The sequence below is a fragment of the Mandrillus leucophaeus genome, unplaced genomic scaffold (assembly GCF_000951045.1).
Source record: "Mandrillus leucophaeus isolate KB7577 unplaced genomic scaffold, Mleu.le_1.0 Scaffold34, whole genome shotgun sequence".
Classification (NCBI taxonomy): domain Eukaryota; kingdom Metazoa; phylum Chordata; class Mammalia; order Primates; family Cercopithecidae; genus Mandrillus; species Mandrillus leucophaeus.
Genome location: NW_012103587.1, coordinates 2,421,867 through 2,446,440, shown reverse-complemented (window position 1 = coordinate 2,446,440; position 24,574 = coordinate 2,421,867). Strand labels below are relative to the sequence as shown.

The window sequence follows — 24,574 nt, the reverse complement described above, 5'->3', positions numbered from 1 at the left end:
AAAAAAAAAAAAAAAGAATACAGCTTCCTGATTATTTTACTACCTTTAAGGGGATGTAAAATAGGACTATAAAATCCCTTGCATAATCACTCTCAATCTGGGGATTCCGGGCTCATCTGACAAGCAGGATAATTCCAGGGCAGGAGTCTCTGACGGATGCGCTGCACGACAGCCATCCTTGTAAGACAGGTCATAAATATTAATGATATTGACGGAGTCTTTAAACATTTGTCATGTCTCATCCCTGCCGTTGAAGCACCCGGAATTCCACTACTTTGTTGCTCTGACTGACAACCACCCATTTCCCTCCTGAACTTGCTTAGCTGGGTCTATTTTTCCCTTTCACCTTCAGAAATTATACATCAGCAAAGGTTTTCCCAAATAGAGGCAGGTCAGCTGAACCAAACATCTTAATGGGCTTTTCCCTTCCTTTCCACTGAGCTGACTCCAGTTCACTCTCCAAGAGCCATCCTTTAATATTGTTATGTTTTTAATGTAAGTTAGGAAATGGCGTAACAGCTAAATCCAGTTATGGGGCCACTGTGGCGATGGGTTTACTAAATGGTCTCCCTGGCACCACGTGCTGGAATAACAGTGTAGGTAGTTGGCTTGCAGAGCCAGGAATGCCACAATGGGGTGCCCACTCTGCACCAAGTACTACGGCGGCATTTACAAAGCACATGGCTTTCAGCTCAGCCGACAAAGACGGTTACTTGTGGCCATTGGTAAAGTGTACTCAGTGGACAGGCATTCTCCCTGACAATTTAAAATTGCTCCTTTCAGCTGTGAGAGGGTAGGATCAATCAGGGGAAATGGTGCGTATATAACTGAGGTTACGGCTGTTTACAGAACACCTTGCTCATTCTGGTATAGAAGAGAACCTAAGAGACAGACACCTTCAGTCTATTCTAGATACCAACTGCCAAATGTTGTGTGTCTTCCTCAACAGTAATTATACTCACAAACGTGGGGTTTTGTGGGAAGAGGGAGAAACACAGACCTTCTAGGTAGGCTATGACGTCAGGGTGCCACAAAAATAACTCTCAGGCCAGACACAGTGTCTCACTCCTGTAATCCCAGCACTTTGGAAGGTCAAAGTGGGAGGATCATTTGAGCCCAGCAGTTGGAGAATAGCCTGGGCAACACAGTGAGACTTTGTCTCTACAAACAAATACATAAAAATCAGCCAGCTGTTGTGGCATGTGCCAACAGTCCCAGCTTCTCAGGAACCTGAAGTGGGAAGATCAATTGAGCCCTGGAGGTTAAAGCTGCAGTGAGCTATGAGCACACCACTGCACTCCAGCCTGAGTGGCAGCGCAAAACAAAACAAACAAAAAAAGAAACAGGAAAAAGGAAAATAAAAAAAAGAAAAAGGAAAATAACATTCAAAGACAGTAAAAGTTCTTCCTGTCCTGATTAGCAGTCCAGTCAACACGACTGAGTGTGAGTATTGTGTAGCTGAGTGAATGGCTGGAGATATAACAGCCTGGCAGAGTCATTATTTGGAACGCCAGTTCTCACTGCACACGCGGACGGTGCACTGACTGTGCTGCCCTAGATCTAAGTGGTCAATGGCACCCATGTAGCACTCCCTGCCTCCTATACCTATAGAGAGCAAGTGTCCCCCCAAAATTCACATTCACTGACAACCTCAGAATATGACCTGATTTGGAAATAGAATTTTTGCACATGTCATTAGTTTAAATGAGGTCATACTGGATTAGAGTGAGCCCTCAAAGAAATGACTGGTGTCCTTATGAGGGGAGGACACAGAGACACAGACACACACACACACAGCTCATGTGATGACAAAGGGAGAGATGAGTGCAAGGTGGCCACAGGCTAAGGAATGCCTGGAGCCAGCGGAAGCTGGAAGAGGCAGGGAAGGCGTCTCCCCTGGAGGCGTCAGAGGGAGCACCTCCCTGCTAGCACCTTGATTTCAGACTTCTGGCCTTCAGAGCTGTGAGGAAAGAAATTCCTATTGTTTTAAGCCACCCAGTTTGTGGTAATTTGGTACTGCAGCCCTAGAAAACTAATATAGCACCCAAAACAGACATTGTTTACTGATTGGCATCCTTTTTCCTGCCTAACATAGCGCTCCAGCAGACGACCATTTGGCACATGATATAAAACCCACTTCCCACCCCCAAACCAGATGGAGCTTTACAGGATGCATCCTAGTTGGGGGTGGGGGAATGGAGGAGAGAGAGAGAGGGAAAGAGACAGAGAGGAGAAGAGAAAAGAAATAGAAGTAACCTAAATATTCATCAATAGGGAAATAGGTTTAAAAAAAAAAAAAAAAAAACTATGGAATAACCTACTGCAGAACATGAGAGTTTTTAGAAAATAATTAAGCTCTATTCATATTAGCACAAAAAACCTCTAAAGCATGTTGCTGACTGTAAAGAATATTACACTCAACATAATGCGATTTGTTTTAAAACACAACCACACACAAAACCGTACCATGGATTTCCTGCAGCCCCATATCCATTTGTTTGTTTTGTTACAGACAGGGTCTCGCTCTGTGGCCCAGGCTGGAGTGTAGCAGCACAATCACGGCTCACTGCAGCCTCCAACTCCTGCAGCCCCACATACGTATGAGAATGTAGATACACAGAAAGACAATGTTCTGACTAAAAGAAATAAAATGATACACAATCATTAATTTGGGCGAGGCAGTAGGAATTAGAAAGCAGCCAACAGGCACTTGTCTATGACGTTTTAGGAAGATGTATTCAAACCCTGTTTAGATTTTTAAAGTTTTGCACTAAACAAAAGATGAAAGACAAGACACAGACTGCTCCAGAAGCCTTCGAACCTTTCTAAAATGCCCTCCTACTTATGGCTTCCCAAAGCTGGGACAGACCCCAAGGGCCCATGTGGCACCTGCTGGCCCTTCCTTGGGGTAAAGCACCCCTACTCAGTGCTGGAGACTCCACAGACAGAGGCTGCCCCCGTCTGAATCCCAGCAACCAGCAAAGCGAGTGAGCACAGGACACACAGAGGTGGGAAGGAAGAGAAAGACTCTCTTGACAGGAAGGGGAGCTTTGCAAGAGTCAAGTTCCCTGTTGGCCTTTGGGGCCACCAAGCAGAATCATTTGAAGAAAATAAAAGGCCTCCTGGGTACTTAATAAGTTTCAGACTGGGCACAGTGGTTCACGCCTGTAATCCTAACAATTTTGGAGGCTGAAGTGGAAGGATTGGTTGAGCCCAGGAGTTTGAGACCAGCCTGGGCAACATGGTGAATCTTGTCTCTACAAAATAAAAATAAAAATAAAAAATTAACCAGGGATAGTAGCATGCCTGTGGTCCCAGCTACTTGGGAGGCTAAGGCAGGAGGATCATTTGAGCCTGGGAGATCGAGGCTGCAGTGAGCTGTGATTGTGCCACTGCACTCCAACCTGGGCAACACAGTGAGACCTTATCTCAAAAGAAGGAGGAGGAGGAAGGAGGAGGAAGAAGAAATAATAAGGAGGAAAAGGAAGAAGGAGGAAGGAAGACAGAAGAAGGAGAAGGAAGAACGAAGGAGAAGCAAGAAGAAAGGAGAAGGAGGAGGGGGAGGAAGGAAGAAAGAGTGGGAGAATAATAACAGAAATAATAATAATAGAAATAAAGTACACAATGTAATACACCTGAATCACCCTGAAACCATCCCCCCATCCTGGTCCATGGAAAAAATGTTTTCCATGAAGCCAATCCCTGGTGCCAAAAGAGGTTGGGGACCGCTGATATCTAGCACATATAACGTGCAAAACATGTGTTGATTAACCATGTTGTCAGTAAGGCTTCTAGTCAACAGTAGTCTATTAGTAGTTAAGTTTCCAGTCAGTCAAAAGTTATACTGAGATTTTTGACTGTGGAGGGGTCAGTGCCCCTAATGCCTGCATTGTTCAAAGGTCAACTGTTTATGTTTCTTGCATTCATCAGTCCCCTCCCCTAGCATGACAGCATGAGAGCTGAGGTCTTGTCTGCCTTATTCATCGCCATTCACTAGAACAGTGCTCGGCACAGAAGAGGCATACAAACGCTGTCTGGAATAAAGAAGTATTTGTGTCCAGGCCTTGTTGTAAGGTTTCAGGCCAAGACGACTAAAAAGGAATCTGATGATCTCTCGCTGTAGCCTGTGCTGAGCCCATGTGCCCAGTTGCCTAGAAACTCACAAGTGTGCTCATTTTTTTATTCCGATCTTTTTGAAAGATAATGTGTTTTTTTATCTGCATGTGCAGAGCTGGGCTTTTCAGTTTTAAGAATAGTCGTTGAAGGGTGGACTGTAGCCCTCAACACCAAGCCACCCACGGAAATAAATCTCTAAGCTCAAAGCTCAGTAATTGGGCAGAAAACCTAAAGAAGAGACACCGTTGAAGGAAAAAGGAAAATCTGTGCCTTTAGAGGAAAAAAAAAAGAAACAAACACATTTGTTAGCATTTCTTAGCCATGGAGAGGGGGCAAAAGGATGACACAGATGTGGAAGATAATGCAGGAAGCACCGCTGTCACCCTGGGTGGCAGCATCCCTCTCCTTAGACACCCCTTTTCAAGACGGGGTTTTTGAAGCTGTTGACCATCTGTGCTGCTCTGCTAGAAATGGAAATCTTAGATACAAATGGTTTCCAGGGTCTAATAATTTCAGCTCCAAAACTTCTATCCATTCCATTTTCTCTCTTTTCATTCACTAAAAAATTATGAACCCAGCATATAGTGCTGCTAAGTAAATGTTCGCTGTTCCTGTTTGAATAGATGGGTGGCTGGGTTGGATGGGTGGATGGAAAGGTAGATATGTAGATGGAAGGGTGGATGGGTGGATAGAAGGGTGGATGGGTGGATGGAAGGGTGGATGGGTGGATGGGTGGTTGGAAGGGTGGATGGGTGGATAGAAGGGTGGATGAGTGGATGGAAGGGTGGATGGGTGGATGGGTGGTTGGAAGGGTGGATGGGTGGATGGAAGGGTGAATGGGTGGATGGGTGGTTGGAAGGGTGGATGGGTGGATGGAAGGGTGGATGGGTGGATGGAAGGATGGATGCGTGGATGGGTGGATGGGTGGCTGGAAGGGTGGATGGGTGGATGGAAGGGTGGATGGGTAGATGGAAGGATAAATGGGTGGATATAAGGGTGGATGGGTAGTTGGAAAGGTAAATGGGTGGATAGAAGGGTGGTGGATGGGTGGATGGAAGGGTAAATGGGTGGATGGAAGGGTGAATGGGTGGATGGAAGGGTGGATGGGTGGTTGGACGGGTGGATGGCTGGATGAATGGAAGGAAGGAAGAATGAATAAGTGAGCACCTCATCATAGCCGCCTCCCTCTGCCAGTCTGCCTGCTTGGCTACTGCATCAGCTCCACCCTGGTGTCCATGACTGAGTCCCTCCCACTTCCTATCAGGCATTCTCCCAAAAGCTGCATATTTATCTTCGTGAAGTAGAGACTGACTTGCTACCCAAAAGGTCAACAGCAACCAACACAATCCAGGATCACACACCTGTGGCAGCAAAGTCCTAAATCATAAGCCTGGGGTTGAATCCCAGGACAGCAGCACCTTCTTAGAGCACTGGGTGGGCTATTCCATGAGTGCAGATGCTTCAACTGCCCACTCCATGGCTGTCACAGGTGAGATTACAAGGCCAGACCCTCATTCTCCCAGCATCTGTGTATGCCACCCAGTTTTAACCAATGGGAAGGAAGGTCTGTGGCCAACTGGGGCCTGTAGGAATGAGTCTCCTCTCCAGGGAGAAATGAGGGATGGCACGGTGGATGGCATCCCTGCCCCTCCCTTCCTGATAGTGATGACCCCTGGGCGAGGAGCCCAGCAGGCCTAGGAAGGTGATGGGAGGCTAAGAAGAGTCTTCAGTTGAAACCCTCCAAGATGCAGCCAAGCACTAGCCAGAGGGGATTTACATTGGGCAGGTTTACTGTGTCACGAGGCAGGAGGCCTGGAGGAGGGAGGCTGGTAACGGCATAGCTGGGCAGCCTGTGACACTGGCGAGGACACAGCCTCCCACCCTCTCTCTGCTCTGCTGCCCCAGAGTGTGTGCAGCTCCTCTCACAGTGACACCTCCCGCTCCTTACACAGTCACGCTCAGGACAAAAAGCAGGAATGGCCCTGTGCTTCATTCCTTTTTAACAACAAGTTATTATTTTTCCAGACCCCTCGCCCAACTAGGCAACATCCCCCTGGGTGCAATAATCACAAGGGAAGGGGATGAACAAACCGTGATGGCTTAGGCCAATCCAGATGCCACCCTGGGACTGTGGAGGAGACCAACCTTACCCAGTGGACCAAAGGATGTGGCCACTCAGAGGGCAAAGATCATAACCAAGGCCCTTTTAGCAAGAAGCCTGGGGAGGAAGCAGGAAGCAGGAGTGGCCACTGGCTAAGAGAACACCACTGGCCACCACCCCACTCGCCGAGTATACCACAGGTCCTTCTTCTGTGCGGCTACAACAAAATGCCTGAGATTGGGTCATTTATAAAGGACAGAAATTTACTTCCTCACAGTTCTGGATGCTGGAAGGCCAAGACTAAGGCCCTGGCAGGGTCAGCGTCTGCTGAAGATCTCGTCTCTGCTTCCAAGATGGCACCTTGTTGCTGCACCTTCCAGGGAGGATGAAACACCATGTCCTCGCATGGCGGAAGGGGCAGGCACGGGGGCCTAAGCCGGCTTCCTCCAGCCCTTTTATAAGGAAGCCATCCCTTTGTGAGGGCAGAGCCCTCATGGCTAATCACTTCCCAAAAGGCCTCACCTGGTAATACCACCACAAGAGGGATTGAGTTTCCTCGTGAATTTTGGAGAGGACACATTCAAATCACAACATACAGAACTTCGATGAATACTTGTGGATTCATACATTCTTTGTGATCCACAATAAATGATCCAAACCAATGAATAAAGGATAACTCCAGAACAAAGATCAGACATCCTAGCATAGTATGCAAGCCTACTAGAGTGTTCTGCTGCCCCCTTCTCTGTTCCCCTTATCATCTCCCCTTGGCCCAAACACCAGCCCCAAGCCACCTGCAGCCCCATAAACTCCCATGTTCTTGCTCCTGCTCATCACACACATCGTTCCATCTGCCTGGAACACCCTTCCTTCTTTCCACCTGGCTAATGTCCATTCACCTTCAAGAATTAGATAGCACATTCCTTCCTCCCCTTTCTTCCCTGACTCTCCCAAACAGTAGGAGCCCTCCATGAGCTTCCAGACCCTCTGTGATTCTCTCTCTCTCTCTGCACCCATAATGTGCCCACCCTAAACCCTTTGGCTGTGTCTGACTCAGCAAATCAGACTCCTTTCCACCTCCTTTTCTCCAACAGGAGAATCCACCACCATCCAACCTGAGGTTGAACTTGTTTTACCTTCTCCCAAACTTTGACAACTATACCTACAGATGGCTAGATAACACAATGACAATGATGAAAATTATAACAGTTCAACATTATTGAGTGCATGCAGTATGCCAGGCCAGTGGGCAAACACTTTACCTTAGTATATAATTTAATCCTCACAAAACTATCAGGCAGGCAATGTGATTCTTACAGTTTACAGATGAAGTGGAGCTTCAGAAAGATTGAGTGACTTGCCCAGTATCTTGAACCTAGTAAGCACTGGAGCTCAAATTTCAAACTAGGCAGGTTGACCCAATAGCCCTCACTCTTGACTAAAATGTCTCACTGCCACCTACCTCGAAGGTAATCATAATTGAAATTTTCCCAGGCAAATCAATAGGATAATGAAACTGGCTGGTTAGAGAGGATTGTTAAGCCCACACGCCAGCTGAATCTGATCTGGTGCCCTCTCTGGGACACTTTCCCTCTACATACGCGACTTTTATATTTGCCTTGATAGTTTAAGCATGTTCATATTCTTTATGGCTCATTTTATCCATCTGACACCACTGTGAAGTAGAGAGAAGAGGTACTCTCACTTGGAAACTCACACATGAGCAACTAAAGGGAGGTTAGGTGGCCAGCCTGAGGCTACGTGGAGAATGACAGGCCAGCTGGGCTTTGACTTCGTGGTCTTCTCCTCCCAGTCCCAGGATTAGAGGACAGTGATGTGGAACTATGACCAGAGCCCACCCAGCCCCTGTCCCTTGGTTGTCCACATCCCCCCTGTGGATGGGGATGCCTAAGAGACTCATATTCCTTGGTGCTCTGGAAGCTCTGCTCTGGGGTCCTCTGGAAGAGCCAAGCACAAGGAAAGTGCATCCCCGGTGAGGAGAGTAGTATCCCTAGGAGCTTGGAGCTGTCAGAGGTGCCAGAGTGACATGGAGGCCAAAAAAGCTCCCAAGGCAGCAGCCTGGGAGGCACCAACTATAACCTGGTGCAGGCAGCAGCCTGGGGCTACAGCACAACGACAGAGCAGATCATGGGAGGAGGGATGGAGAGCCCTGAGCACCCAACTTGAGGAAGCTCCAACTAGAGAGAGCTGGAATCCTGCATAAGCAAGTGTGCTAGGAAAATAACAGCCTCCTCCAGAGATGTCCACGTCCTAATCCCAGAACCTGTGAATACGTTACTTGGCATGGCCAAATGTGGCACATATACACCATGGAATACTATGCAGCCATAAAAAAGGATGAGTCTGTGTCCTTTGTAGGGACATGGATGCAGCTGGAAACCATCATTCTCAGCAAACTATCACAAGAACAGAAAACCAAACACCGCATGTTCTCACTCGTAGGTGGGAACTGAACAATGAGATCACTTGGACTCGGGAAGGGGAACATCACACACCGGGGCCTATCATGGGGAGGGGGGAGGGGGGAGGGATTGCATTGGGAGTTATACCTGATGTAAATGACGAGTTGATGGGTGCTGACGAGTTGATGGGTGCAGCACAGCAACATGGCACAAGTATACATATGTAACAAACCTGCACGTTATGCACATGTACCCTAGAACTTAAAGTACAATAATAATTAAAAAAAAATTAAAAAAAAAAAAAAGGAATCTTTCCAAGTGTGATTAAGTTAGGGATCTTGAGATGGGGAGAATATCCTGAATTATCTGGGTGGGCCCCATGTCATCACAAAGGTCCTTAAAAGTGAAGAGAAAGCAGGAAAGTCAGAGAAGGTGATACAATGATGGAAGCAGAGATGAGAGTCAGGTGGACCCATGAGCCAAGGAAAGTTGGCAGACTCTAGAAGCTGGAAATGGGACAGAAAAAATTCTCCCCTAGAGCTTCCAGAAGGAACCAGCCCTACTGACAACTTTGCTTTAGCCCAGGGAACCTACTTAGGACTTCTGACCTCCAGAACTCTAAGAGAATAAATCTGTAGGTTTTTAAGGTCATTGAGTTTATGGTAATTTGTGAGAGCAGCACAGGAAAATTAATAATACAGCAAGCAAGAGCTCTCTAGCCAATGGACTCAGGCTATGATGGTAGACATAACCATTCATTCATTTGCTGAGCAAATACTATATACTTGGCACCATGCTGAAGAAACATCCGGCAAGCAAAACAAACATGGCCCCTCCCATCAGGGAGCTTGAAATCCAGTGGGGAGGACCTGCAGTATGCTGATTATCGATTCATGGCCTCTCAGCTCCAAGTTCACCCCTCATTACCTGTTCTGTGAAAATAGATCTGAGCCCTATTTCAATATTTTTGCTTTTCCAATGGGCACAATGTTAGGCTTTGTCAGTAGAGCATGCTGGAGAGACAGTTTGGGAGGAAAGGGTTGGCTTTCTGATGCTGAGGCCCTCTCTCTGCAGCTCCTGCCATGCATGGACCTACTCCAGCATTGGTGGCTTTCTTGGTGTCCCACTCCTGCAGTGCATGGTGGCCAGCAGCCCCTCAGAGCTGGCAGCTTTCCCCAACGTCCACCTTCAATAGTTTGGTAGCAAGTGCATCACCCTTGTGAACAGCTGTCCCGAGCACTGCAGCGGACAGATTTCTATCAAGCTCTACCCGAGTGCTACATCAGCAACTTGTCTGGATTCAGTGAGCTGTGACCACAACCTCTCGAGAAATGTTGCTTCCAGGGCATGGGCAGGGGAAACCTCTTCTTTGAGCATTATAGTTCAGCCCTCAGGCTAGTAGCTGCTCCCCATATCTGTCATTCCTATATTCTTTAGAGTTCTCTCCACTTCTAACTAACCAATCCCTCACTATCCCAGTCCTCTGTGATAGTTAACAATTCTCTATGTTAAACTTTCTGGGTTCACATTCTTTCTTATGGCTGGACCTAGACTGAGACAGACAGGACACAAACACTCATATAAATAAGCGTGGATCACAGACAGTGATGGGATCTGCATGAGACAAGGACAAATCAGTGAAAATAGAAAGGGGGAGACTAATTTAGCCATGTAACCAGGAGAGGCCTCTCCACAAGTTGACCTTCGAGTGAAAAGTGACAAGATATCAGCCGTAGTGGAGCATTCTGGGCCGAGGAAGCCAAAAGGAGACCTGAGAGGAACGAGACTTGGCTTGGCCACGTTCTGAATATGCAAGCTTCTGAGGGACAGGCTGGATTTGGTTCACAGGAGTCAGCATGTAATAAAACCAGCAAGATAATGGCACCGGCTGGAGGCTGTCACCCTCAGATCCAGTCCCTGGCCTTCCTCTGATCAGTTCTGGATCACAGTAGTGTTGACCCCTGAAGATGCTGCTTCCTAAGCTTATGCCTCAGCCAGCAGGATGAGATTAAGTGAAAGACTTTGCAGGATCTGGCAGGAGGGTGGAGGCAGGAGCCAGGTAATTCCTCACCCCACTCCCAGCCCTGCCTCAGGTATATCCTTTGCAACAGTTGAATCTCTCCCACACTCCAGCCCTAACCAGGCTGCTCAAATGTGATTCTAGCTGCAGCAGTGACCCCCAGGTCCTGGGCTCTGGTAAGACCCCCACCACCCTCACCCTCTGGCCTGGGGGTAGGAGCAGATTCTCACTCTTACTACAGTGCCTGGCTCTCCTCTGTTCTACGTCTGCTTCTCATCTGTTTCGTTCCCTGTGTACTTAAGTCCTTGCATTTAAAGCTGCTCTGTTTTAACTACAGAGGGATTTCTGCTTCTCGTCTGACAATAGTGAGCCCATGTTTTGTACATTGTGTATCTGTGTACCCTAGTTCCCTTACTTCATGCAGTGGTGGTCCAGCATTAATTGCCACTGATCTTTCCATAACTTGCCTTGGAATAAGGAAAAGGAGAAGGGGAAGGGAAGAGGAAGGAGGAGAAAAAGAAGAAGAAGGAGAAGGAGAAAGAGAAGGAGAAGGAAGGGAAGTGAAGAAAGAGGAAGAGAAGGAGGAAAGAGAAGGTGGAGGTAGAGGAGGTGGCAGCGATGGTAGCTTCCAAACCCACTGTGAATGGAGTGCTACAGATAAAGCATAGAGCAAAGTGGTAAGGACTTTGAGTAGAGATTCCCCAACCTCAGCCTGATCCAGCTGAGCTGGAGAATTTATAGATAAGTTCCCAGGCACAAGGGATACAGCTTCATTCCATCTTAAAACCGACAACCATCCATCTCCATTCCTTAACAGTTACTTCCCCAACTAGACATGGCTGCCCTCAAACCACAATGTGGGTCAGTGATCACAGGAATGATCTCCGTCAGTCTAATCTTCAAAAACTAAATCATCCTGGAAGCTTGGACTAAAGCACAGATCCATTCATTCAGTCAACAATTAACTGTGCCAGCCATTGTGCTAGGTGCAGGGGGGAATGATGTGGACAGAACTGACCAGGATAATCCTACTGTCATGAGTCCCCACCTTCTGGGGAGGAAGCAGAAAATGAACCCTAAATATCAACCAGTGATAATGTCTAGGAAGAGGATAAAACAGGATGATGACAGGTAGAGGGTGATGAGCTGGCAGGGGAGGGAGGGACAGTTTTAGCCAACAAGGTCATAGAACGTGGCTCCATAAACAGTTGAGTTGGGGAAAAGGACCCGGACGTGGGAAACATAGGGAGAGTGTGTTCCCAGCAGAGCGACACACTCAACACACTTGAGACACTCGAGATTCAGGGACGGCAGAATTAATTGTAAGATGTAGGGTTCAAAGGAGTCTCAACTTTGTTGTTTAACTTGCATGATGAATGATCAAAAGCACCCACAGATTTTTCTAGAGTATCTGGACATGGATCCCACACTTTGGTACCAGAAAGGAAAGTCAAAGCAGTGCAGAAAATGGTTGAACATTTCCAGTGTGGAAAAGGGTATTAAGTAGGTGGTACCCATGGACTTTCTGTCTCCGTGGAATCTCTGGAATTTAGGCTCTGGAATCTCACCTGTGACCCTGATCTCAGAGGTAGCCCCTGAGCTTGACTATGAACATAACTTCAACCAAGCTCAGAGGAAGAAATCCAATCACCTCCAGGCCAGTGAAGCAGAAACACAGGCAGTTCTGTGGACTCTGGGACTCTACCCAGCATAAAGTGGTCAGTTCCCAGCAAGACTCTTTCAGTCCATCTGTATTTTAGAGTTTTCCAATCCGTAAGTTACCTTGGAACCTTCAGGGCAAAGCCAATTGACAAGGGGTCAGATACTTGGCATACAGGGCCACTGTTCCCACCAGGTAACCCTGATGCATTTCAACAAAACTATTTTCACTCAGTGCAGCACTCAGTTCCTGATATGCATGCAGATTGAGAAAATAAAGAATAAGGGCTCCCCAGAAAACAGTTCCTCAATATCCACAAATGAAAAGGGATTTACACAGTAGACCCTAAATAGTTCCCAAGGAACCATTATGAAAAGCAGGTTGATCAAATGCAATTTAAGTATATTTTCTTTGTTTAAACAGTGTATCAGGTATACGGGAAATAACAGATTATACAGTGCATCATGTTTAAAGAAAACTTCTTCGTGACACTTTCTCTGAAGCCCCCCGATTCCTCACCATGGCGAGTGGGACGATGCCCACAAAGGTTGTCTGGCTGACGAAGATCTCGGAGACGACCAGCTCACTCATGGAGTCCTCAATCGGGTACTCCACCTGCCAGGTAATCTGCTGGGCCCCAGCCAGGTCACTGCTGTTATCAATTCCAAAGTCCACTTGCAAGATCTCATAGAAGGATCCATTTACCCTGGAAAACAAACACATATCAAGGTTCCATTTAAAACCTCAGACTCAGCAGAATGTCAAGAATGTAATAAATTGCCACATTCTTATTTGTCAACCAAAAGAATGACTGCCAAGTTCAACAAGTCACATGGCAGTGTTGTTGGAGCCTCATTCACAGAGGCCCATCAGCAGCCCACACCTCAGAATGGGCTGACGATCCGTCTCTAGGGCTCCGTGTTGCAGAAAGCAGGCTGTCTTTCACTGGATGAGTAACTCGGCCAGCATTTCACTTCTGCGGACACCAGGCACAGCTCTCCTTCCCCAGCCCAGGCACGGGCATGCCATAATCCAAGCTCCATACTCAAGAAAGGCCTCCAAGCCATTTCATGTAGCTTCACTGCTCCTCCAATCACAAAGCGCACCCTAGACCTTGACTATTCCTGCTTCTACTTAGCTGGGGTCTGTAGACCAGTTGTTAAAACTCTCCAAGCTTTAGAATTTGTGGAGAATAGTGGGGGCCTCATGGGTGTGTGGAAGCATCAGGAGACTAAGAGTGATAAAGAACTTCACACACTATGTGGTTTAATACATAAACTATGAGCAATGTAAGAAGGTACTATACTGGATTTCTCATTTCACCAAATGGGATTAGAAGTAATGTAAGAAAATCCCACCTGCCTTAATTCATGGAATGACAACATCATATGTGTGTTTGGAGGTGGCAGGGGGCTAAAAAGTTGGCAAATTCTTTAGTATTTAGTATTTAGTGATTCTTAGTATTTGTATATGCAGGGAGCCCCTTGTTATTGGCATGGACTTGTAAATTGCAGGCTATCGCATTGACAAGAAGTCACTGAACAGAGTTAAAACAGAAAGCCGTGCAGCACAGGATTGTGAATGACCCTGATCCATCAGCCTGTTTCCATCCCCATGAATCCAGCTCCACCCAGATCCAAGGAAGGCGATGGCACAGCAGCTGATCCACAAGCTCCGCTCAGGCCTGAGCCACACACACCAGCTGCTCCTTCTCTGCCAATAGGCCTCGCAGGACCAACGTAGGCTGAGAAGTCTCCTTCCTGCCTCTGGGGGCCTAGGCAAGGTCTGCAGTCTGGGCTCCCAAACTCACAACCTGTGAGGAGTTTTGAAAAAGAACCTGCTGCCTGCTGCTTGTCTAATGGACTCTCCTACCATGGACAGCTCCTCGGCACTGGGACTCCTATAAGAACAGTGGTAGGGAAACCACATCTGCTTCCTTGTATGTGCCAAGAGGTACCAGAGGAACATTGGAATATGGCCACGGCACTGACAAAACTAAACCACACTGACCTGACTGGTAAGAAATTCTACCCAAAGGGAAACCACATTGGACTCCATATAGAATTGGTCATAGGCAACCTTTTTCCCATTTAGCCAAGATTTTAAGGAACTCTCTGACACCATAGTGCCCAATATGGTGGCCACCAGCCACAAATGGCTATTTACATTCAAATTAAAATAATTTAAGAATAAATCAGGCCGGGCGCAGTGGCTCAAGCCTGTAATCCCAGCACTTTGGGAGGCCGAGGCGAGTGGATCACGAGGTCAGGAGATCGAGACCATCCTGGGTAACACGGTGAAATCCCGTCTCTACTAAAAAAATACAAAAAAAACTAGCCGGGCGAGGTGGCGGGCGCCTGTAGTCCCAGCTACTCGGGAGGCTGAGGCAGGAGAATGGCGTGAACCCAGGAGGCGGAGCTTGCAGTGAGCTGAGATCCGGCCACTGCACTCCAGCCTGGGCAACAGAGCGAGACTCTGTCTCAACAAAAAAAAATAAAAAGAATAAATCAAATTTAAATTCAGTTATTCAGTCACAGTATCCTAATTTCAAATGTTCACCAGCCACAAGTGGCCCGTGGTGACATGTTGCACAGGGCAGATAGACAACTGCTGACCTGCTTTGCACCCTGGGAAAGTCATTTATGCCCCTTCCACCATCAGCTTCCTCACGTGAAAAATTAGTAAATAACAATAATATTGGTCTTTCTACTTTCAGCAGAATTATGAGGATGGAATGAATGAGGGAGTGGGTGTGTACTCACTTCATGTACCGTCCAGTACTATGAACTCATGCTGTGATGATCTCAAAATCATAGGATACACACAGCTGTGGAAAAGTTTAGGGGCTCCCATGGGCAAACATAGCCAGGTGGTCCCGGTCCCAGCTGAGCCTAAGCTGCATGTAGGTACTTGGGATCTATAAATCTTCATGTATCTATTGGTACAAGTTGTTTTGCAAGAAAATGTGTGTTGAATAGGAGTTTCTGAACTCATGAGGGGACTGAAAGTGTGCACACATGGGACCCCCTTCTGCACCAGGGGACCCCTAGTTACCTGGGTATCTTTAGTGAAAGGCAAAGAGAGCAGAGATGAAAAGCTGAGTTTTTAGCTCAGTTTTCAGATAGAGTCACCTCCCTGTGCCCCTGCCACTTTCCATCCACCATATTCCAGCCTAATTTCTCTTTACTGGTCACAGAAATTCTCCACGAATCCATCTGTTAAGTCACCTCCTATACGAGATGCTTGGTCCTGTCAGATCAAATTTTCAACTTCTCTTTGGGCTGCACTGTGCTTTGTAACCAGAACTAGGGAGCTGTTTTCAATACCTCCCGGGTTCTTAGCATTCCGTAGACCACAGAGAAGCTAATGCCAGGGAAGCGAAGATCCAGTGAGAGGAGAAATGAGCTCTGTCACCAGCCATTTCATCCTGAAAAATCAACTTTCTAGTCCTGGGGTAAAGAAAGAGAAGTGGCCAGTCTTTGGGCAAAGTGGGTAGGGTCTGCATGACAGGGTCAGCCCCTCTGACTGTGGGCACGTCGTGTTCCTCTCTGACTTCCCAGCCTGTGAGCTGGACCAGCTGCAGGAACCTGCCCGAGTCCAGCAATGAATGGAATAAAAATTAAGGCAGAGTCACTTTTATGTAAAGGTTTTTTTAAAAGTCATTTCTCTCAATTCAGAGGAAAGAGGTCTTATACTTTTAGGTAATGGGCATACTTGCTAATGATCCCATTTCTACAAAAATTAGTTCATAATTGTTAATTTGACCTGTTCTTAATCTAGTCTTGATAAGCCTTTCAAATATCAAGAAGTGTTTCATGATTCTCAGCTTAATAATTACAACCGCCTTTCAGGAATCAGGATCAGCATTTCAGCCACGAGACATTCATTAGGCAATGTTTCCTGCAGTGGGAAAGGATGCACGTGAGAGTGCGATAGTGTGTGTGAGTGTGAGAGTGCGATAGTGTGTGTTTGTGTGAGTGTGAGTGTGTTAGTGTGTGTGATAGTGTGAGTGTGTGAGTGTGTATGAGAGTGCGATAGTGTTTGTGTGTGTGTGTTAGTGTGTGTGTGATAGTGTATGTGTGTGATAGTGTGTGTGTGTGTGTATGAGTGTGATTGTGTGTGAGTGCAATAGTGTGTGTTTGTGTGTGAGTGTTAGTGTGTGTGATAGTGTATGTGTGTGATAGTGTGAGTGTGTGTGAGTGTGTGTATGAGTGTGATTGTGAGTGTGAGAGTGCAATAGTGTGTGTGTGTGAGTGTGAGTGTGAGTGTGTTAGTGTGTGTGATAGTGTGTGTGTGAGAATGCGATTGTGTTTGTGTGTGGGTGTGAGTGCGATTGTGTGTGTGATAGTATGTGTTAGTGTGATAGTGTGTGTGTGTTACTGTGTATGAGAGTGCGATAGTGTGACAGTGCAATAGTGTGTGTGGTGTGATAGTACATGTGAGAGTGTATGTGAGACAGAGAATACGTGAACATGGGGGTATGGGAGTGTGTGGGAGTGCATAGGAGTGTGGGAGAAGGAGAATGTGTGCATGTGTAAGTGTGTCCCAGCGTGACAGGATGTGTAGCTCTGTGTGTGAGACAGAAATAGGATATGTGCGTGTGTGCGTAAATGTGTGCATGAGAATGTGTCTATGAGTGTGTCTGTGTGAGAGGGAGAACGTGTGGATGTGTGTGTGAGAGAATGTGTGAATATGTGTGTGTGATACAATGTGTATTTGTGTGAATGTGGAAGAGATAATGTGTAAATGTGTTGTGTGAGAGAATGTGTGAATATATGTTGTGTGAGTATGAGAGGGAATGTGTGTGTGAGTGTGGGAGACAATGCATGAATGAATGTGTGTGTGACAGGATGTGTGAAGGGGTGTGAATGTGTCTGTGTATGTGTGTGTGAATGTGTGTTTGTGTGAGGGAACACGTGAGAGAATTTGTGTGTGAATGTGTATGTGTTGATAGCATGCGTATTTGTGTGGATGTGAAAGAGATAATGTGTGAACGTGTTGTGTGAGAGAACGTGTGAATATGTGTTGTGTGAGAACATGTGAATGTGTTGCGTGTGTGAGAATGTGTGAAGGGGTGTGAATGTGTCAATGTATGTTTATGAGTGTGACAGAATGTGCATTTCTGTGAGAGAACATGTGAATGTGTGTGTATGAGATAATTTGTGTGTGTGAGTGAATGTGTGAATGTGTGTGTGTGCATGACAGAGAATGCGTGAGTGTGGGAGAGAGAATGTGTCAACGTGTGTGTGTGTCTGCATGTGTTTGTGTCTGTGTGTGGGAGAGAGATGTGTGAATGTGTGTTTGAGTGTCTGCGTGTATGTGTGTTTGTGTGAGTGTGCCTGCCTGTGTGTATGGGAGACTGTGTGAACGTGTTTGTGTGTGTCTGCGTGTGTTTGAGTGTGTCTGCGTGTGTGTGAGTGTGTCTGCATGTGAGTGTACCTGCATGTGTGAGTGTGGGAGAGAGAACGTGTGAACGTGTGTGTACGTGTGAGTGTAGGAGAGAATGTGCAAACGTGTTTGTGTGAGTGTGTCTGTGTGTGTTTGTGTAAGTGTGTCTGCATGAGTGGGTGTGTGAGTGTGTCTGCATGAGTGTGGGAGAGAGAACGTGTGAGCATGTGTTTGTGTGTGTCTGTATGTGTGAGTGTAGGAGAGAATGTGCAAACGTGTGTGTGTGTGTGTGTGTGTGTCTGCCTGTCAGGAGGAATCCGCCGTGGAGTGGCCACACTGCTTGACTGTTTCTCCCTCAAGCTGGCGCACAAACCTTCCTTCCAAAAGGACTTGCCTCCCAGATGCCCCTGTTTGCCATGAAACCTCCCCTTCCATACAAGCTGAGCCTCCTCTCTGGAGTCCTGGGACCCCAGAGGACAGGCTGAGGCACCCTTTAGTGCACAGTGTGGCTGCAGCTCAGCCGTGCCAGTCAAGAAGAGGAGGAGGAGCCATGGGGCAACAGAGAGAGACGGGACACCCAAGCCAGCAGCGTGTCCCCAGGACCACATTCGGCTGTTTCTCAGTGCATTGCTCATGATCACAAGAGTGACTGCTTCACAGGACCAGGGAAGGGAAGGAGGGATCAGAAAGGTGGGAGGGAGGAAGAAGTAACGAAGAGTGGGCCAGTTCGAAAGCTCAACTGTTCTCCAGCAAGTTGTGTCATTTACATCGATTATTTTTTGCAAACGTCTGGATGGTTCTGAGCTACCAGGCAGAGACGGCAACACTTTCCCCACATGGGAATTCTAAAACTGGGACAAGAGAAGCTGTCTCTCGTCTCGGGTCTCTGGTTTTTCTTATGAGACTTTTTCTAGGCATTAATTTTTAAGATGACCAAAAAGCAAGGTAAACACTGAGTGATGATTACATTGAACAAATGTCCCAGGATAGGATTTGCTGGTGCCTCTCAGGAAATACAATGGGAGACAGGGACCTCTGACTCCTCCTCTTGACCGTGACCTCCATGAGGACACAGATGTGCCTGTATTGTTGCTGCCCTGACTGTAGAGCTGACACAGCACCTGAAAAACTGTAGGAGTTCAATGAGTATTTGTTTAATTCTTTGAACATACTTAGAAGACCCAATAGGATATCCTGTAACACTCTGGGGTGGGGGGGCACGTGGCATTTGCATTCTGAGAGACAAGAAGCGACCAGCCAGCAGACACTTGAGCCGTATTCTCCTTCCAGGCCGTAAGTCTGTCTGTATACTCTGCTTAGAGAAGACACGTCTGTCTTCACTACTGACCACAGTAAGTTCCTCAAAGGCCAAAACCTATTATAACACCATAGTCACTACAGTTCCTGGCACATTATTCACTAACATTTATTTGGCACCCCCCTGGTGTGTTGGGCACTCAGATTCATTAGTAGACAAAAGAGAAACAGGAAAATAAAAGACCTCGTAAAGACAAATGCTATCATGAACACAAAATAGAAGAATTAAAATTGCTTTAAGAATTAAACAAAATTCTTCAAATTTTAAAAATTTTTTAAAAATACAATTTTAAAATGGTCACCTTAAATTTCAAAATAGAATATAAATTACAACAAGAGACAATGGAAGGGCATTCTGGAGTAAGAAGCTGACACCTGAGCTGAGAACTGAAGGGCAAGTAGAAGCCAAGCAGATCCTCAAGTGTTTGTTGAATGAATAAGTCTATTTTAAGCTAAAAAAAAATCATAGGAAAACTGTATCCCAAATCATCAGCATGAACACAAGGTGCTCAATAAAAAAGAGCATCCTTCAAGCCTTTGCTTCAATGCTGCCAGCTCAGTGAAGCCTCCTCTGACCACCCCACTTAAAATTCCATTCTCATCTCCACGATTCCAATCCCCTTGTCCAGCTCTAGCTTTTCCATGGCTTTTATCTTCCAACATATTGTTATTTATTGATAATGTTGATTCTCTCACTCTCTCTCAAACACGCACACACGCACATGCACATACAAGCATGTGAGTGCCTGCTTTGTTCACGAATGTATCCCCCACACTTAGAAGGCTGTCTGGGACCTAGGAGATGCTCATTAAACATCTGTTGAATGAATGAATGAGTGTTAAACACAGTTTGAGCAGGTCTCAGAAGAGCACGTGCTGAGTACAGCAGAGTCTCTGAGCTGCAGGTGACTGGAGGAGACAGACCTGCATAGGCGGGCAGGCCACGGAAGGCTCCCAGGGAGGCTGGGCTGGGGCTGAGCTTTGAGCACTGGGTTTGCACAACAGGCAGCTGCCACAGCCCCACTGCGTGGGGTCCCCTATCACCCCTGTTTCCCGTCCTGACATCCTTCCCACTCCCTGAGTCCCCACCAGCACTGGTGTCCTGGAGAGGAGAGCACATTCCTGCTTAGGGATCCCTTCAACAGACCAGCGGTCTTTAGTTCATCTCCCTGCCTCTCATTCAACCTTTTTTTCATCAGGAACTAATGGCTGGCTCTCAGAATGGGGCATAAACAAACCGTCTCCTGCAGTTTCACAGAATCCAGGCACCACCTCCTCATTTCCGTTTTGTCAAGGGCAGTTCTGCTTCTTCTGAGTATGCTCTGAAAAGACTAGTCAGGCAGCGGTTGGCAGTCAAAAGTCCAGAGGTTAAAAATATTTAAGGGCCACTAGTCTAAATCAGGGACTTATCTTTTAGGACTCAAAACATTCTCTCATTATTGGTTAGATTTTCTGACTTCCCATCATCAAATTGCTGTATAGAACTTTTAAAAAAAAATCTAGGACTGTGCCAACCGGGCATACTCTAGGAAACTGGGTTCCTTTATGGCATTTCTGGCCGATGGGGAAAATTAAATAGAAATCCGAGGTTGCAGCTTCCTATGACTGAGCTGCCCACAGCCAGAGACATACGTTACTTAACCATCCCCCCATCATGTTTTACAAAATTTCAATCAGCTGGCAATATTTTTAAATATGGAGAATCTATACCCCCACAAATAGTAATTCTGGCTTCTCTGGAGAAAGTTAGGCACACTATTCCACATTCCCATGTGGTAGTAACCAGCTGGGGCAGAACACTGTCCCCTTTATTGGGGTTGAAACTTTTCAATAGGCCCGAGCCACTCTACTCACTTATTACGTCCCCCAAGTCCCTGCGGACATTTGGGATCTCTGAGAAAACACACTTGGTTTTGAGCTCTCTAGTAGACACCTTTTGCACTGTGCTTCCAGTTCAGCAATAATTCCTCATTCTCCTGAGAATTCACGTACCTATTTCCACTCTCACCCTTGTCCATAGTGCAGGACATGGCGTGACCTTGTGAGACCCAATCTCTAGCCATGGGCTGGACTTGGTGGTGAACCCTCACCTCAACTGGATGAGGGACACTTCCTAGGAACGTGATTTCCAGCTAGGAAATTTGGAATTTGGGATGCTTTTTCTTTCTTTTTTTTTTTTTTTTTTTTCTCATTTTGAGACAGAGTCTCGCTCTGTCACCCAGGCTGGAGTGCAGTGGCGCGATCTCAACTCACTGCAAGCTCCACCTCCTGGGTTCACGCCATTCTCCTGCCTTAGCCTCCCAAGTACTGGGACCACAGGCACCTGCTACCATGCCCGGCTAATTTTTTTGTATTTTTAGTAGAGACGGGGTTTCACCGTGTTAGCCAGGATGGCCGTGATCTCCTGACCTCGTGATCCACCCGCCTCGGCCGCCCAAAGTGCTGGGATTACAGGTGTGAGCCACTGCGCCCAGCCTGGGATGCTTTTTCAAGCAGAGATGTGAACTCTAACCAGCTGTGCAGTGATCTCTTCTACCAAGCGGACTAAGAACTGAAAAAAGAGATCAGAGTGAAAAGGACAGGGTAGAAGTTAGAATAAATATTTCCAGAGTTTCTGGTAAATTTGTACTTCCTGGTTGCAGTTCCTGGAACCCACTACAATGCTTTTCTTGGGTTCCATGAAACACCTACATATCCTTATAGTTCATTCCCCCCAAAAGGTGAAAACAACCCAATTTTCTATCAAGCAATGAATAGATAAACAAAATGTGGTATTTCTATACAATAGAATATTATTTTGCCATAAAAAGAATTACTGATAAATGCTGCAATACAAATGAACCTTAAAAGCATTATGCTAAGTGAAAGAAGCCAGTCACAAAAGACCATATAATGTATGACTCTATTGATACGAAATGTCCACAGTAGGCAAATCCATAAAGACAAAAAGCAGAATCATGGTTGCCAAGGACTGGGTTAAGTGGGGGAATGGGAAGTGACCGCTACTGGGTACAGTTTCTTTGGGGGTGACAAAAATATTCTGAAATTACATAACGCGATGATTCCATGACTTTATGAATATACTAAAAATGACTGAATTGTTCACTTTGAAAAGATGAATTACATGGCATGTTCATTATACCTCAATTGTTTTTAAATAGAAGGAAATGAGAGTAAAAATCAAGTTGCACAAGTATATGAATGGTATAATACTTTTTATAAAAACTAGAAAGATATGCAATAATTCTTTCTATAGTTTATATTAAAAACTGCAAAAAACATGCATGGTAATGATAATGCCTACCTCAGAGAAGGGAGAGAAATAATTTTCAACAAGAGGTACTGAGGGTTCCAATTATATCTGTAAAATATATTTCTTTTAAAATTTGAAGCGAATAAAGCCAAATAGCAAGAGTTAATAAAGTTGGGGGTAGGTGAATGAGTGTTTGTTATATTATTTTCTATACATTTCTCTAATCAAGAAACATTTTACATAAACATAGAAGATCACCATCTTCAACTCTGTCTTGTTTGGTTTCTTCTGCTTTTGTTTAAATTTCAAATATATTTTTCCATTGTAAATATTCCAAAACCTCTCCATCTGACTCCTAAGTCAGCACATAATAAGTCGGCCAACCCATTGCTCCACTTCCCAAACACAGGAAAAGGGTGTTAAAGTCTTCTTATTTTTCTCTTTTTAAAATTTGTAAAGTACTTTGCAGACTGGCATGAGTGGCCTTATTTTTGCTTACCAACATTTTCCCAGAGCTGAAAACAATAAATCTTGATAATGAGCAAACACTTGAGGCACCTCCACTTTCTCGGCTGCCAAACCCACGACGATTTCTCACACTAACAGCTCACCCTTACTTCCAGTTTATCTGATTTTATCAGTATCACCGTGACAAGCCCAGAGACAGCTAAGACAATTGCCACATTTTTTTTTCCCACTGCCTCTATCTTTCTGACAACATTCCAAAACCCTTCCAGCAAATGATGGCTCAGAAATCATCTTACACCAGGTTCTTAAATACAACTTTTCAGAATCGTCTCTGTTTCTTTCTATTACCAACCTGGAGGAAAACGCTTGTTACATAAAAAATGGACAATGGATTTCTCAGTGAAAACCATTTCTATTCAGGTCTCCTTAAAGAGAAGAGGCAAACCCATGCTGACGGACATAAGAAATCAGACGACAGACTCCAGACTCCAGGCACGGAGGATGCAGGACCGAATCTTGTTACTGTCGTCTGGCTCCTGGGGCAAACGTTCGCGGCTTTGCCTCAGAGTGGAACTGGGGGTCTGATTTTGATTCATAACATGATGTTAACTTTTGAATAGATAATCCATTCCTAGGATGTAAAATTCAAAAAGTATAAAAGAAGAGAACAGTCTTCCTTCCACTGCTACCTCTCCAGACTCCCAAATCCACTCCCCATAGCCAACCCAAGTTACTCTTTTCCTTATTAGTCCTGCAGAGATATTTGATGCACCTACAGGCATGAAAAAGTGTAATACTCTGCCCCATTTTTACACAAACGTGCACATTATACACTCTGTTCTGCATCTAGAACATTTGATCTCCAGCCCAAAGGGAAAAGAGAGGCCTGGTTGTTCTCCTCATTAACTATGGAATGCCTTGGCCTGGAAGCGATGACCAATCACAAGGCCCAATCTGATCACAGGGCCAGCAAGGGCAATCCTCCTGCACACCCAGAGGAGAAGTGGTGAACAGTACCCATAACTAGCGTGCCAGGAAGCCCTGGCCCAGGCAGGTTACACAGCTACAAAGCGGAGCATCCAGGACCCACCACACCTCTGATGCCACAGTCCATGTTGGAGAGAGACTGAATGTAACATTTGTGCATTCATACATGCACATTTACTGAGTGACCACCAGGTCCCCAGCCCTGAGCCAGTTATATTTCCACAGGGGGAAAGTGAAGATCAGAGTCACACACAGAAAACTCTAATTACTGGCTGGGTGTGGTGGCTCACGCCTGTAATCCCAGCATTTTGAGAGACCGAGGCGGGAGGTTCACTTGAGGTCAGGAGTTCAAGACCAGCCTGGGCAACATGGTGAATGAAACCCTGTCTCTACCAAAACTATAAAAATTAGCCAGGCATGGTGGCGCGCACCTGTAATCCCAGCTACTCAGGAGGCTGAGGCAAGAGAATTGCTTGAACCTGGCAGGCAGAGGTTGCAGTGAGCCAAGATCACACCACTGCACTCCAGGATGGGTGACAGAGTGAGACTGTCTCAGAAAAAAAAAAAGAAAAAAGAAAAGAAAACTCTAATTACTTTTCAAAGAGTCTACTTCTGAGTGGAAACCTTCTCCTGTCGTGTTGCACAGGATTATTCTGCATCTCTATTGGGAAGGGCCTCATTAAGTGGGGATCCTTCACATGCCTAATAGGCAAGTTGACTTCACCAAGTGGAAGCATCTGCTAATGAGACCAGGGTCCTGAGGTCATGCCGTATGCACGCTGGTTAGCTAGATTTTCCCAGGTGGCCATGGAGGGCTCCTCTAAGTCCAGGGCCCTGAAGG

The 24,574-nt window shown here is 46.1% G+C and overlaps 1 protein-coding gene across 1 annotated transcript in view; it reads right to left on the bottom strand.

Annotated features, from left to right (window-relative positions):
- TMEM132B (transmembrane protein 132B) overlaps positions 1–24,574 on the bottom strand; it is a 341,477-nt gene that overhangs the window by 125,170 nt on the left and 191,733 nt on the right. The window contains exon 4 of the mRNA XM_011988883.1: positions 12,840–13,026. Within this exon, the coding sequence (XP_011844273.1) occupies positions 12,840–13,026 (187 nt within the window). The remainder of the gene's footprint in view (positions 1–12,839; positions 13,027–24,574) is intronic.